A 16,527-nucleotide genomic window follows, 5' to 3' on the forward strand; every position below is an offset into this window, starting at 1 on the left:
AGTCAGACTGCTCTCTGCTGGACTGGAGGATCCACACTGCAGACTGGAGAAACTCAAGTATGTAGAGGGTTTATGTCAATGTTCATATCAGACATGTTTGACTTATCAGGCTAGTTAAGACAAACATTCTGACCACCACTTGGACAAAGTTATATGCTGACTGTGTGTGTGTGTGTGTGTGTGTGTGTGTGTGTGTGTGTGTGTGTGTGTGTGTGTGTGTGTGTGTGTGTGTGTGTGTGTGTGTGTGTGTGTGTGTGTGTGTGTGTGTGTGTGTGTGTGTGTGTGTGTGTGTGTGTGTGTGTGGGAAACACACCACGCACACACACACACTGGACACACACACACAACTGGACACACACACACATACTGGAGACACACACACTGGACAGTGTGTGTGTGTGTGTGTGTGTGTGTGTGTGTGTGTGTGTGTGTGTGTGTGTGTGTGTGTGTGTGTGTGTGTGTGTGTGTGTGTGTGTGTGTGTGTGTGTGTGTGTGTGTGTGTGAGTGAGTTCAGGTGTATCCCTCAATGACTGTCTGTCCTTCTGCTTACCGCTACAGTGTGGAACATGGTGGAGAGAACACAATGAAACCTGGGCTTAGAAAATGTGAGTGTTGACTGCTGTGAAGAATATGACTAAGAATAAGTCTTAATTCAAGTTAAGTCAAAGTCAAAGACCACCATCATTACTTACTTGGTCATATTAAATATCAGCTGTAGTTCTACAGAAGCAGAAATCAGGGACACCAACGTTTACAAAGAGTTGAATTTACAATGTGTGTGTCTGTGTGTGTGTCACTTTCGTGTTACGTTAAAAATGTGTGTGTGTGTGTGTGTGTGTGTGTGTGTGTGTGTGTGTGTGTGTGTGTGTGTGTGTGTGTGTGTGTGTGTGTGTGTGTGTGTGTGTGTGTGTGTGTGTGTGTATGTAATTAATGTGAATAAGTGTGTTTTATATTACCATACAGTATAACATATGATCATTCAACAAGTCTCAAGTTACCTTAACTTCTCCTTTTGATACCTAGAAACATCTACATTAAATGAATTAGTGAAAAGTGAGTTAACATTCTAATGTGAATGATGATGATTTCTAATATTGTGTCTGGTTTCATCCATCAGATGTCTGTGATCTCACACTGGACCTAAACACAGTAAACAGACTCCTCTCTCTGTCTGAGGAGAACAGAAAGGTGACATGTAGGAGAGAGGAGCAGCCGTATCCTGATCACCCAGAGAGATTTGAGGACTGTAGACAGGTGCTGTGTAGAGAGGGTCTGACTGGGCGCTGTTACTGGGAGGTAGAGTGGAGTGGGGGAGGGGCTTTTATAGGAGTGACATATAAAGGAATCAGCAGGAGAGGAAGGGTTAATGACTGTTGGCTTGGATGGAATGACAAGTCCTGGAGTCTGTTCTGCTCTGACAACCGTTACTATGCCTGGCACAATAATAATCGGACTCCCATAGACGTCCCCTCCTCTAGCTCCCACAGAGTAGGAGTGTATCTGGACTGGCCAGCCGGCACTCTGTCCTTCTATAGAGCCTCCTCTGACACACTGACCCACCTGATCACATTCACCTCCACATTCACTGAGCCCCTCTATCCAGGGATTTGGGTTGATTACAACTCCTCAGTGTCCCTGTAAATAATAACACACACACTGGACACACTCACACTGGACACACACACACACACACACACACACTGGACACACACACACACACTGGACACACACACACACACACACTGGACACACACACACACACACACACTGGACACACACAAACACTGGACACACACACTCACACTCACTGGACACACACACACTGGACAGATACACACACACTGGACACACACACACACTGGACACACACAAACACTGGACACACACTCACACTGGACACACACACACACTCACACTGGACACACACACACACACACACTGGACAGATACACACACACACACACACACACTGGACACACACACACACACTGGACACACACACACACACACTGGACACACACACACTCACACTGGACACACACACTCACACTGAACAGACACACCACACACACTGGACAGATACACACACACTGGACACACACACACACTCACACTGGACACACACTCACTGGACACTCACTGGACACACACACACACACATGCGTGTCTTCCTATAATTGTGACAATAACACCGTTAAAATACCAATGTGATCATTTGTTGTCTTTTATGTTGAATAACAAATTGTATAATTATATATGGACATACGCTCCATAGTTGTACAAGTATACAAGGATATATTGTACTTTTCATAATAAAACATACTTGAAACAAGAAAAGCATGTTAATTGTGAAAACAGTTTGGTTATTGATGTTACGTTTCCTCTGTCAGGTTGACGTTAACCTGCGACTGGTTGAAACATGAAACTAATATGAAATGAAATACAAAACAATTAAATATGTGGAATTGAATTAAACAAATTGTACAACAGAGTGTGTAATGCAGGGTTACTATAGCAACAGAGTTCTCTCTTCTCTCTCTCTGCTCTTTTCTCTGCTTTCTCTCTGCTCTCTCTCTCTCTGCTCTCTCTCTCTGCTATCTCACTCTCTTTTATTTCTCAGCCTGCTCTCTGCTGTCTGCTCTCTGCTGTCCGCTCTCTCTGCTCTCTATTGCTCTCTCTTCTCTCTGCTCTCTCTCTTCTCTCTGCTCTATCTCTCACTCTCTGCTCTCTCTCTCTGCTCTCTCCCTCCCTGCTCTCTCTCGCTCTCTGCTCTCTCTTCTCTCTCAGCCTGCTCTCTGTCTGCTCTGCTGTTCTCTCTTTTCTCTGCTTTCTTTCTGCTCTCTATTGCTCTCTCAGCACTCTCTCTGCTCTCTCTCTCTCTGCCCTCTCTGTTCTCTCTCTCTACTCTCCCTCTGTCCTCTGCTCTCTCTCTGCTTTTTCTATCTGCTCTCTGTCTCTCCCTCTGCTCTCTCTGTTCTCTGCTCTCCCTGCTATCTCTCTCTGCTCTCTCTCTCTCTGCTCTCACTTTTCTCTATGCTCTCTATGCTCTGCTCTCTCTGCTTGCTCTCTCTCTGCTCTCTCTCTCTGCTCTCTCTGCTGTCTCTCTCTGCTGTCTCTCTCTCTGCTCTGTCCTCTCTGCTCTTTCTCTCTGCTCTCTCTTTTCTCTCTCTCTGCTTTCTCTTCTCTCTGTTCTCTGCTCTCTCTCCCTCTGCTCTTTCTGCTCTGTTCTCTCTGCTTTCTCTCTTCTCTCTGCTCTCTCTTTGCTTTCTCAGCCTGCGCTCTCTCTGCTCTCACTCTCCGCTCTCTCAGCCTGCTCTCTCTCTCTGCTCTCTCTCCCTCTGCTCTCTCTTTTCTCTGCTCTCACTCTATGCTCTCTCACTCTCTCTTTGCTTTCTCAGCCTGCTCTCTCTCTCTCTGCTCAATGTTCTCTGCTCTCTCTCTCCCTCTGCTCTCTTTGCCCTCTTCTCTCTCACTCTCTCTTTGCTTTCTCAGCCTGCTCTCTCTCTGCTTTCTCAGCCTGCTCTCTGCCCTCTCTCTGGTCTCTGCTCTCTCTCTCACTCTGCCCTCTCCCCTCTCTCTCTCTGCTCTCTCTCTATGCTCTCTCTGTGTTCAGCTCGCTCAGCTCTCTCTGCCTTCTGCTCTCTTTGCTTTTTCTCTCTGCTCTGTCTCTGTTCTCTGCTCTCTCTGCTCTGCTCTCCCTGCTATCTCTCTGCTATCTCAGTCTCTGCTCTCTCTTTTCTCTATGCTCTGCTTTCTCTCTGTCTGCTCTCGCTCTCTCTTCTCTCTCAGCACTCTCTGTTCTCTCTGCTCTCTCTCTGCCTTCTGTTCTCTAACACTCTGCTCTCTCTCTCTGCTGTCTCTCTGCTCTCTCTGCTGTCTATCTGCTCTCTCTATCCTCTGCTCTCTCTGCCCTCTCTTTTCTCTCTCTCTGCTCTCTCTTCTCTCTGTTCTCTCCCTCTGCTCTTTCTGCTCTGTTCTCTCTGCCCTCTCTCTTCTCTGCTCTCTCTTTGCTTTCTCAGCCTGCTCAGCCTCAGCCTGCTCTCTCTCTCTCTGCTCTCTCTCTCCCTCTGCTCTTCTGCTCTCTCTTTTCTCTGCTGTCTCTCTGCTCTCACTCTATGCTCTCTCACTCTCTCTTTGCTTTCTCAGCCTGCTCTCTCTCTCTGCTCTCTCAGCCTACTCTCTGCTCTCTCTCTGCTCTCTCTCTCTATGTTCTCTCTGTGCTCTGCTCGCTCAGCTCTCTCTGCTCTCAGCTCTCTCCCTCTGATCTCTCTCACCCTGCTCTCTCTCCCTCTCTTCTCTCTCACTCTGCTCTCTCTATATGTTCTCTGCTCTCTCTCTTTTCTCTACTCTTCTTGCTCTGCTCTCTCTCTCTGCTCTCTCTCTGTTCTATCTCTCCCTCTGCTCTCTCTGCTCTCTTTTTTTCTGCTCGCTCTCTGACCTCTCTGCTTTCTCTCTCTCTGCTCTCTCTCTTTGCCCTCTGCTCTCTCACTCTCTCTTTGCTTTCTGCTCGCTCTCTCTCTCTGCTCTCTCAGCCTGCTCTCTGCTCGCACTCTCTGCTCTCTCTGCCCTCGCTCTGCTGTCTGCTCTCTCTTTTCTCTGCTCTCTTCTCTCTGCTCTCTCTCTCTCTGTGGTCTTCTCTCTCTCTCTCTCTGCATCTCTCACTTTTTATATCTTAACAGGGGTGCAGTTTGGACAATCACCACTTGATGGAAGTGATGAAAACAACATCACTGCAGAGAGAGAGAGAGTCTAATATACTGATATACAGTGCATTCAGAAAGTATTCAGACCACTTGACTTTTTACACATTTTGTCACGTTACAGCCTTATTCTAAAATGGATTACACTGTTTTTTTCCCCTCATCAATCTACACACAATAACCTATAATTACAAAGCAAAAACTGTTTATTTTATGTGTGCACATTTTTATTTAAAAAAAACGTAGATATCACATTTACATAAGTATTCAGACCCTTTACTCAGTACTTCGTTGAAGCACCTTTGGCAGCGATTACAGCCTTGAGTCTTCTTGGGTATGACGCTACAAGCTTGGCACACCTGTATTTGGGGAGTTTCTCCCATTCTTCTCTGCAGATCCTCTCAAGCTCTGTCAGGTTGGATGGGGAGCTTTGCTGCACTGCTTTTTTCAGGTGTCTCCAGAGATGTTCGATCGGGTTCAAGTCCGGGCTTAGGATCATTGTCCTGTTGTCCAGTCTGTGTATACTATACTGGGAGGGTAGAGAGTCAGAACTGATAGAGGATCTGGAGCCCTGAGGGGGAGAGAGAGAGAGGGTAGAGAGTCAGAACAGAGGGAAAGAGAAAGAGAGGGAGGGTAGAGAGTCAGAACAGAGGGAAAGAGAGAGAGGGAGGGTAGAGAGTCAGAACAGAGGTAAGAGAGAGAGGGAGGGTAGAGAGTCAGAACAGAGGGAAAGAGAGAGAGGGGGAGGGAAGAGAGTCAGAACAGAGGGAAAGAGAGAGAGGGAGGGTAGAGAGTCAGAACAGGGAAAGAGAGAGGGAGGGGAGAGAGTCAGAACAGAGGGAAAGAGAGAGAGGGAGGGGAGAGAGTCAGAACAGAGGGAAAGAGAGAGAGAGGGTAGAGAGTCAGAACAGAGGGGAGAGAGAGAGGGAGGGGGGAGAGTCAGAACAGAGGGAAAGAGAGAGAGAGGGAGGGTAGAGAGTCAGAACAGAGGGGAAGAGAGAGAGGGAGAGAGAGTCAGAACAGAGGGAAAGAGAGAGAGAGGGAGGGTAGAGAGTCAGAACAGAGGGAAAGAGAGAGAGGGAGGGTAGAGAGTCAGAACAGAGGGAAAGAGAGAGAGGGAGGGGAGAGAGTCAGAACAGAGGGAAAGAGAGAGAGAGGGAGGGTAGAGAGTCAGAACAGAGGGAAAGAGAGAGAGGGAGGGTAGAGAGTCAGAACAGAGGGAAAGAGAGAGAGAGAGGAGGGGGGTAGAGAGTCAGAACAGAGGGAAAGAGAGAGAGATGGAGGGTAGAGGGTCAGAACAGAGGGGAAGAGAGAGAGGGAGGGGAGAGAGTCCGAACAGAGGGAGAGAGGGAGGGGGGAGAGTCAGAACAGAGGGAAAGAGAGAGAGATGGAGGGTAGAGGGTCAGAACAGAGGGGAAGAGAGAGGGAGGGGAGAGAGTCAGAACAGAGGGAAAAAGAGAGGGAATGACAGGGAAAGAGAGAGAGGGAATGGAGAGAGTCAGAACAGAGGGAAAGAGAGAGAGAGGGAAGGGAGAGAGTTAGAACAGAGGGAAAGAGAGAGAGGGAGGGTAGAAAGTCTGAACTGCTTCAAGGTCAGAACTTGGTCAGGATGTTTCTCTGAAACACAGAACACTAAAGTTGGTCATGATGTTTCTCTAAAACAGTAAAGACTAAAGTTGGTCATGATGTTTCTCTAAAACACAGAACACTACAGTTGGTCATGATGTTTCTCTAAAACAGTAAAGATTAAAGTTGGTCATGATGTTTATCTAAAACACAGAACACTAAAGTTGGTCATAAGCAGAGGTCTAGCAGAGCCAACGTGCAGTTGTATATTTCAACAAGCTGTTCCTGTGTCACATACCGAAGAGCCGATACCATGAATGTCCTTTACAAGAAAAGACTCAGCTACATAGATGCTGCCAAGATGAAGATGTTGGACCATATTGCAGATGTTCTCTTTGCACAAAGGATGCTAAACAATGGAGAGTTGGACAGTATCCAGTCTATAGGAGGTACTCATGACAAGGGCCGGGCCCTGATTGACACTGCCGGAAGTAAGGGAGGTATTACTAGTAATAGCTTGATGGCAACATGGGAAAATTACCCTGGATCATCCTCAGTAGGTAATGGTAATGTTATGTCACCTAAGGAAATAGTCTCCATTTTTTGGGACAATATAACCCGTGATGATATTGAGAAGATGAAGTTTGTTATGAGCGAGATAGAGATCACGCATCGACACCGCATCAGTGGACCTGCAATATGTGACAGATAGAACCGGGTTAGCAGATGTTATGGCATTACGGAGCTGCAGCACGGGCAGGGTTGAACACCCTGCTCAAGAAAATCGGTCGCAATGACCTGGTGAAGCCAGTCAAAGACAGTGACTGTACTCACACCTCAAGTCAGCTACAACCTGTGGCCTTCGCTACACGCGGCAAGGTTATCAATAAACAGCAAGGTGACAGAGAAGGTGTTGAATATACTTTGCGACCTTGACAGAGGACAGTTGAAAAGATTCATATGGACATTGAAACTACCAAGCAGCACGGCGGAGCTTATCAGAAACACCAACTGACCTGCAAAAAGTGCTGAAGGAACATGTTCAACATGACCAGTTACCTGGATACCATTTACAAAACACTGAGGGAAATGAACCAAAACAGCCTGGCAGACCAGTTGAAAACGTACATAACAGGCCTCAGTCCCTAGGATATGTAGTCAATGATGAACTGTGTTTACTACACTGAACAGTATCAGGTCTATAAATGTCCCTAGGATATGTAGTCAATGATAAACTGTGTTTACTACACTGAACAGTATTAGGTCTATAAATGTCCCTAGGATATGTAGTCAATGATGAACTGTGTTTACTACACTGAACAGTATTAGGTCTATAAATGTCCCTAGGATATGTAGTCAATGATGAACTGTTTTTACTACACTGAACAGTATCAGGTCTATAAATGTCCCTAGGATATGTAGTCAATGATGAACTGTGTTTACTACACTGAACAGTATTAGGTCTATAAATGTCCCTAGGATATGTAGTCAATGATGAACTGTTTTTACTACACTGAACAGTATCAGGTCTATAAATGTCCCTAGGATATGTAGTCAATGATGAACTGTGTTTACTACACTGAACAGTATTAGGTCTATAAATGTCCCTAGGATATGTAGTTAATGATAAACTGTGTTTACTACACTGAACAGTATTAGGTCTATAAATGTCCCTAGGATATGTAGTCAATGATGAACTGTGTTTACTACACTGAACAGTATTAGGTCTATAAATGTCCCTAGGATATGTAGTCAATGATGAACTGTTTTTACTACACTGAACAGTATCAGGTCTATAAATGTCCCTAGGATATGTAGTCAATGATGAACTGTGTTTACTACACTGAACAGTATTAGGTCTATAAATGTCCCTAGGATATGTAGTCAATGATGAACTGTTTTTACTACACTGAACAGTATCAGGTCTATAAATGTCCCTAGGATATGTAGTCAATGATGAACTGTGTTTACTACACTGAACAGTGTTAGGTCTATAAATGTCCCTAGGATATGTAGTCAATGATGAACTGTGTTTACTACACTGAACAGTGTTAGGTCTATAAATGTCCCTAGGATATGTAGTCAATGATGAACTGTGTTTACTACACTGAACAGTATTAGGTCTATAAATGTCCCTAGGATATGGAGTCAATGATAAACTGTGTTTACTACACTGAACAGTATTAGGTCTATAAATGTCCCTAGGATATGTAGTCAATGATGAACTGTGTTTACTACACTGAACAGTATTAGGTCTATAAATGTCCCTAGGATATGTAGTCAATGATGAACTGTGTTTACTACACTGAACAGTATTAGGTCTATAAATGTCCCTAGGATATGGAGTCAATGATAAACTGTGTTTACTACACTGAACAGTATTAGGTCTATAAATGTCCCTAGGATATGTAGTCAATGATGAACTGTGTTTACTACACTGAACAGTATTAGGTCTATAAATGTCCCTAGGATATGGAGTCAATGATAAACTGTGTTTACTACACTGAACAGTATTAGGTCTATAAATGTCCCTAGGATATGGAGTCAATGATGAACTGTGTTTACTACACTGAACAGTATTAGGTCTATAAATGTCCCTAGGATATGTAGTCAATGATGAACTGTGTTTACTACATTAGGTCTATAATTAGGTCTATAAATGTCCCTAGGATATGTAGTCAATGATGAACTGTGTTTACTACACTGAACAGTATTAGGTCTATAAATGTGCCTAGGATATGTAGTCAATGATGAACTGTGTTTACTACACTGAACAGTATTAGGTCTATAAATGTGCCATTGCAAAATGTCTCTATTGAGCTATAGCTTGGTGATATGTACCACTGCTTTGTTTTGTGATAAACTGGTCAATAAACCCGAGTGACAACAATGTATACTGTGCATGTCTCTACACACACACAAACACACACACAAACGGGCTGAGTAGAGTACAACTTTCATTATAATGAAGTACAGCCTTTTTGTAATTACACTTTGTACCAGTAACAACATCCAAATATTTTACCTGCCAACAAATAAATGATGTTATTCCTGGTTGTTTCAGTGACTCAGTGGCCTGGATTATGGTGTAATTACTGCACTTACCTGATATCTTGATACTGTTTTAATAGACCTGTGACCATTTATTTGTAGAGTCATCATTATCACTCAGCATCATTTAAATGTCTAACCGGGAGACACTTTCTAATGTTCCCATGCAGGTCGCCTTTATTGTATCTGTTCACACCGAAAATGTGCTGGATGAACAAACATGCCTTATAGATAAGGTTATCTTGTTTACACCAGATCGTGTTTGGGTGGCACGGCAACAGGTCCAAAGTCAATCAGCTACTAACAGCTCCCACCTTAGACTCCCAAACAGAAAAGCTTGTTATTCTGTAGTTGACATAGCTAATAGAATGACCTATCTGGTGTGGATGTTTGCTCACCATGGAGATAGCAGTAGCTGGGTGAATCATTCAAACTTGGACAGTCTGAGCTTCATTGACATAACAGCTGAAACCCCCCCGGCGTTGGATGTTCCGAGCCCCATTATACATAACAGTGGTTGGACGATCTACCTTGCTCTGGGTGTTGGAGCCCCATTATACATAACAGTGGTTGGACCATCTACCTTGGTGTTGGAGCCCCATATACATAACAGTGGTTGGACGATCTACCTTGGTGTTGGAGCCCCATTATACATAACAGTGGTTGGACGATCTATCTTGCTCTGGGTGTTGGAGCCCCATGGAGATAACATTAGTTGGGTGAGTCATCTGTACTTGGAAAGTGTGAGTTTCATCTGCATAACAGCGGGTGGAAGACCCAGCTGCGGCCGGAGGTGTCAGCTCTGTTTGGATTGTATGAGCAATGTTAGATGAACAGCGGTTGGGCGACTCAGGAGTTATTGGACGATTCGAGGTTATGTGCATAACATCGGAATGGACAATTCAGCAGTGGTTGGACGTATCGGAAGCCCGTAGAAACAGCAGTGGTTGGACGTATCGGAAGCCCGTAGAAACAGCAGTGGTTGGACGTATCGGAAGCCCGTAGAAACAGCGGTGGTTGGACGTATCGGAAGCCCGTAGAAACAGCAGTGGTTGGACGTATCGGAATCCCGTAGAAACAGCGGTGGTTGGATACACAACCCACAGTGAGACATTGAAACTAGGTCACCTCAGGTTGACACCTAAGCAGTGAAACAGGAAAGATACATATAGTCTACCTGATGACACATTGTGGTGATTACTTCAAACGGCCTTGAAGCTTTTAGGAGGAGCCTCAGCTACATATATAAGATTAGTTACACAGACAGTGGAACATTCAGTGTATATTTGTAGCTGAACCATGGACATGGTCCAGTGCCAGTGTGAAGTACTTTACAAAACAACAAGAATTAGAAACAAAAGATAGAATGTCACATGACGTTTCTTCAACATACAATAACAGAGGCGAATGGTACTACCAGCATCCCAATATGGGCCTAAGAGTTGAGGAATATACACAGTTGAGGGAATCTACACCCTCTCCCTTGCACAACATACAGCAGAGAAGGTGGCATGAAAGAGCCTCTAATGACAGGCTGTATGACACAGAGGACCACAACACATATCAACACGACCTTCTGGTTCCACACAATGTACCTGTGTACCCTAGACACCCCCAACCCTTTGACTTAAGACGTAGGTCTGACAAAAACAGGTTACAACAAGTTAGTCATGACATAGGACTGTCACCGAAGACCAAGGGTTACGATGGACCGCCAACTCGGTACAACAAACGGCCACAAAACGTTTGTCATGCTCCTACTACAGCAAAGGTGAAACGCCGTATACCTCTGGAATGGATCCCTGTGAAGGACAACCTGCCAAAACACAACGCAAGACTGGTGAGAGACACGGACATCATGACAATGTCAGCAGCCGGCCCCAGCCCACCAGGGGCAGCCGTCGGTCCCACCCCCCAAGGGACAGCGTCGGGGCCCAGTCTCCCAGGGACCACAGCCGAGCTCACACCACCAGCGGCAGCAGAGACATGACCCATAGTTCTGTCAACCGTAGGCGAAGCAAAGAACCCAATACAGGCCTTAATGCTCAAAGGTTGTGTCCCGAAGTCTCCTGTAGCAGCGGCCGCAATGGTGGTCTTGGTAGCAGCGTCACATCAGCAAAGATTGGCAGATATGAAAACAGGTTTGCTTCACAAAGCCGCAGCATGCCTAGATCACATAGACCGTCCACTGGCCCACATCAGAAACCTGTGACTGTGCACAATATTAAGAAGAGATCGGTCGACATGTCCTACAATCAGCCTGGTTCTCAGTCGAGCGTTAAAAGTGGTTGCAGAAAGAGGGCCTGGATGTTCAACAGGAGACCAAACAACAGTGAAGAAGTAGACAATAGCACATCAGCGGTTCTACACCATGTCACGGATACCAATGAGGAGGCTAACCTACCTACAGAACCCGGTGCAGATGATAGCGGAGATGAAAGAGGAGATGAAAGCGATGACTCCAGCAGTGGAATCGGGGCTAAAGTACCTAGAGAACCTGGTACAGATGATAGCGGAGATGAAAGCGATGACTCCAGCAGTGGAATCGGGGCTAAAGTACCTACAGAACCTGGTACAGATGATAGCGGAGATGAAAGCGATGACTCCAGCAGTGGAATCGGGGCTAAAGTACCTACAGAACCCGGTGCAGATGATAGCGGAGATGAAAGCGATGACTCCAGCAGTGGAATCAGGGCTAAAGTACCTACAGAACCTGGTACAGATGATAGCGGAGATGAAAGCGATGACTCCAGCAGTGGAATCGGGGCTAAAGTACCTACAGAACCTGGTACAGATGATAGCGGAGATGAAAGCAACACAAGTTCCTCCAGTGACTCTGTTCACACTAGCGATGATGACAAGGAGGACTGTCACAATTCTGTACCCAAACATGTTGCTGAAAGGGTATCCTCTCCAGTCAAACATAGTGTACCTATCAAACAAAAAAGTACCAGAGTGGCTGGAGTCCAACCAGAGTACAGAGTACCAGTATACAGAGTACCAGAGTACCAGTATACAGAGGATGCTGCCTGTTCTGGGACGGTATGCACTGTGCCTAATTCCCCCACCACAGATGACACAGAGCCTGTGTCGGCCCCAGCCGGGGCGACCTCTGATGAGACTCAGACCCAGGAGCCAGACTCTGATGAGACGCAGACCCAGGAGCCAGACTCTGATGAGACTCAGACCCAGGAGCCAGACTCTGATGAGACTCAGACCCAGGAGCCAGACTCTGATGAGACTCAGACCAAGGAGCCAGACTCTGATGAGACTCAGACCCAGGAGCCAGACTCTGATGAGACTCAGGCCAATGATGTAGTGTCTGCTGAGACTGTGTCTGCAGAGACTCAGACCCCAGACTCTGATGAGACTCAGGCCAATGATGTAGTGTCTGCTGAGACTGTGTCTGCAGAGACTCAGACCCCAGAATCTGCTGAGACGCACAGACCCAGGAGCCAGACTCTGATGAGACTCAGGCCAATGATGTAGTGTCTGCTGTCTGCTGAGACTGTGTCTGCAGAGACTCAGACCCCAGACTCTGATGAGACTCAGGCCAATGATGTAGTGTCTGCTGAGACTGTGTCTGCAGAGACTCAGACCCCAGACTCTGCTGAGACACAGACCGAGGAGCCAGACTCTGATGAGACTCAGACCAAGGAGCCAGACTCTGATGAGACTCAGACCAAGGGGAATCCAAGGTGGCTTAGCAGTTCAGACGTCTTTTTCTGTTCCGTATTGTTCGTGTCCTGTATATATATATATTTACACCTTTCTTCGCATATCTTTTATCTATTTTATTATCCAAGAACTCAACTACAAAAGCTTTCCTGCAAAAGCTTTCCTGCAACCCGCTTCACCAATTACAAAAAGTATTACTTACCTCAATCTGAAAATCCATCGTGGAAGCTAGCCAGGGGCTAATTCAGAAGCTAGCCTGAAAGCTTAACCAGAAGCTACTCCGATAGCTAGCCAGAAGCTAATCTGTAGCTGCCCCGAAATTAGCCGGTTTGCTGGCTAGCGTTGGTGTTTCAGCTGCCCACGTTTAGTGGTCATCAGCTATTCCTTTAGCTCGATAATCTACCGGCACTTTTGTGCAACGCGACTCGGACCGGAGCATTCCGGGACTCTTTTTTTCTCTCAGTTTCCCCGGATTCCAGCCGCAGGCTCTGGACACTTGTACCTTGATTTCGCAGCTAGCTAGCTGCAAACCGTGTGACTATTGGCTTACGTCGACCCCGGAGCAAACTCTAATCATTCTGGAGCTAGCCAGCTGAGGAGTTCCATCACCATCCGGACCCGTTTCTTTTGTTGCTGCTGCAGATACGGAACCCCACCGGGCCTTCACGACTGACTGCCGCGACTGACTGCCGACGTTATCTGCCGGAGGGATTTATCCAACTGGCACCTCCGTCCCGACGTTACCTGAACGCTCATCTGAGGCCCGCTAATCGTTAGCTGTCTTATCGGCTGCTATTTGAACAAGTATATTGGACAACTATTATTATTATTATTATTTATTTATTTTATTTTTTCCTTGGGTCACTATATCTATTTTGCCAATTTGGATTGATCCCCTCTACCACACGGAACCCCACTACACGGAACCCCACTAACCTACCGACGGAAACGCACGAGGTATCTACAAACAGACCTCCATCCTATGCTGCTACCGATAGCCATATACCCGGCCAGCTGTCTGGATCGCCACGACCCCAACCAACCTCTACTCACTGGACCCTTATTGATCACTCGATTAGCATGCCTCTCCTTAATGTAAATATGCCTTGTCCATTGCTGTTCTGGTTAGTGTTTATTGGCTTATTTCACTGTAGAGATTCTAGCCCTGCTCTCTATACCATATCCAACCTCTCAGTTCCACCACCCACATATGCGATGACATCACCTGGTTTCAATGATGTTTCTAGAGACAATATCTCTCTCATCATCACTCAATACCTAGGTTTACCTCCACTGTATTCACATCCTACCATACCTTTGTCTGTACATTATTCCTTTAAACTATTTTATCGCCCCCAGAAACCTCCTTTTACTCTCTGCTCTAGTAGCTCTAGGCGACCAATTCTCATAGCTTTTAGCCGTACCCTTATCCTACTCCTCCTCTGTTCCTCTGGTGATGTAGAGGTGAATCCAGGCCCTGCAGTACCTGGCTCCACTCCTATTCCCCAGGCACTCTCTTTTGATGACTTCTGTAACCGTAATAGCCTTGGCTTCATGCATGTTAACATTAGAAGCCTCCTCCCTAAGTTTGTTTTGTTCACTGCTTTAGCACACTCTGCCAACCCGGATGTTTTAGCCGTGTCTGAATCCTGGCTTAGAAAGACCACCAAAAATTCAGACATTTTCATCCCCAATTACAAGATTTTCAGACAAGATAGAACGGCCAAAGGGGGCGGTGTTGCAATCTACTGCAAAGACTGCCTGCAGAGTTCTGTTATACTATCCAGGTCTGTTCCCAAACAATTTGAACTTCTACTTTTAAAAATCCACCTCTCTAAAAACAAGTCTCTCACCGTTGCCGCCTGCTATAGACCACCCTCTGCCCCCAGCTGTGCTCTGGACACTATATGTGAACTGATTGCCCCCCATCTATCTTCAGAGCTCGTGCTGCTAGGCGACCTAAATTTGAACATGCTCAACACCCCAGCCACCCTACAATCTAAGCTTGATGCCCTCAATCTCACACAAATTATAAATGAACCTACCAGGTACCACCCCAATTCCGTAAACACGGGTACCCTCATAGATATCATCCTAACAAACTTGCCCTCCAAATACACCTCTGCTGTTTTCAACCAAGATCTCAGCGATCACTGCCTCATTGCCTGCATCCGTAATGGGTCAGCGGTCAAACGACCTCCACTCATCACTGTCAAACGCTCCCTGAAACACTTCAGCGAGCAGGCCTTTCTAATCGACCTGGCCGGGGTATCCTGGAAGGATATTGATCTCATCCCGTCAGTAGAGGATGCCTGGTCATTTTTTAAAAATGCCTTCCTCACCATCTTGAATAAGCATGCCCCATTCAAGAAATTTAGAACCAGGAACAGATATAGCCCTTGGTTCTCTCCTGACCTGACTGCCCTTAACCAACAGAAAAACATCCTATGGCGTTCTGCATTAGCATCGAACAGCCCCCGTGATATGCAACTTTTCAGGGAAGCCAGAAACCAATATACACAGGCAGTTAGAAAAGCCAAGGCTAGCTTTTTCAAGCAGAAATTTGCTTCCTGCAACACAAATTCAAAAAAGTTCTGGGACACCGTAAAGTCCATGGAGAATAAGAACACCTCCTCCCAGCTTCCAACCGCTCTGAAGATAGGAAACACTGTCACCACCGACAAATCCACTATAATTGAGAATTTCAATAAGCATTTTTCTACGGCTGGCCATGCTTTCCACCTGGCTACCCCTACCCCGGTCAACAGCACTGCCCTCCCCTCTGCTACTCGCCCACGCCTTCCCCATTTCTCTTTCTCCCAAATACAGTCAGCTGATGTTCTGAAAGAGCTGCAAAATCTGGACCCTTACAAATCAGCCGGGCTAGATAATCTGGACCCTTTCTTTCTAAAGCTATCTGCTGAAATTGTTGCCACCCCTATTACCAGCCTTTTCAACCTCTCTTTCGTGTCGTCTGAGATTCCCAAAGATTGGAAAGCAGCTGCGGTTATCCCCCTCTTCAAAGGGGGGGACACTCTTGACCCAAACAGCTACAGACCTATATCTATCCTACCCTGCCTTCCTAAGGTCTTCGAAAGCCAAGTCAACAAACAGATTACCGACCATTTCGAATCCCACCATACCTTCTCCGCTATGCAATCTGGTTTCAGAGCTGGTCATGGGTGCACCTCAGCCACGCTCAAGGTCATAAACGATATCTTAACCGCCATCGATAGGAAACAATACTGTGCAGCCATATTCATTGACCTGGCCAAGGCTTTTGACTCTGTCAATCACCACATCCTCATCGGCAGACTCAACAGCCTTGGTTTCTCTAATGATTGCCTCGCCTGGTTCACCAACTACTTCTCTGATCGAGTTCAGTGTGTCAAATCGGAGGGTCTGTTGTCCGGACCTCTGGCAGTCTCTATGGGGGTGCCACAGGGTTCAATTCTTGGACCGACTCTCTTCTCTGTATACATCAATGATGTCGCTCTTGCTGCTGGTGAGTCTCTGATCCACCTCTACGCAG

The 16,527-nt window shown here is 46.2% G+C and overlaps 2 protein-coding genes across 4 annotated transcripts in view; both read left to right on the top strand.

Moving 5' to 3' along the window:
* Positions 1 to 16,527, top strand: part of LOC139583688 (NLR family CARD domain-containing protein 3-like) — a 672,088-nt gene that overhangs the window by 285,218 nt on the left and 370,343 nt on the right. The gene's annotated exons all lie outside the window — the stretch shown is intronic.
* Positions 394 to 1,651, top strand: LOC139563121 (stonustoxin subunit beta-like). The gene is made up of 2 exons (XM_071381848.1): positions 394 to 605; positions 1,118 to 1,651. The coding sequence occupies exons 1-2, from the start codon at positions 527 to 529 to the stop codon at positions 1,639 to 1,641; spliced, it is 603 nt and encodes a 200-aa protein (XP_071237949.1). The 5' UTR covers positions 394 to 526; the 3' UTR covers positions 1,642 to 1,651.

The sequence above is a fragment of the Salvelinus alpinus genome, chromosome 1 (genome assembly GCF_045679555.1).
Source record: "Salvelinus alpinus chromosome 1, SLU_Salpinus.1, whole genome shotgun sequence".
In the NCBI taxonomy this organism is placed as follows: domain Eukaryota; kingdom Metazoa; phylum Chordata; class Actinopteri; order Salmoniformes; family Salmonidae; genus Salvelinus; species Salvelinus alpinus.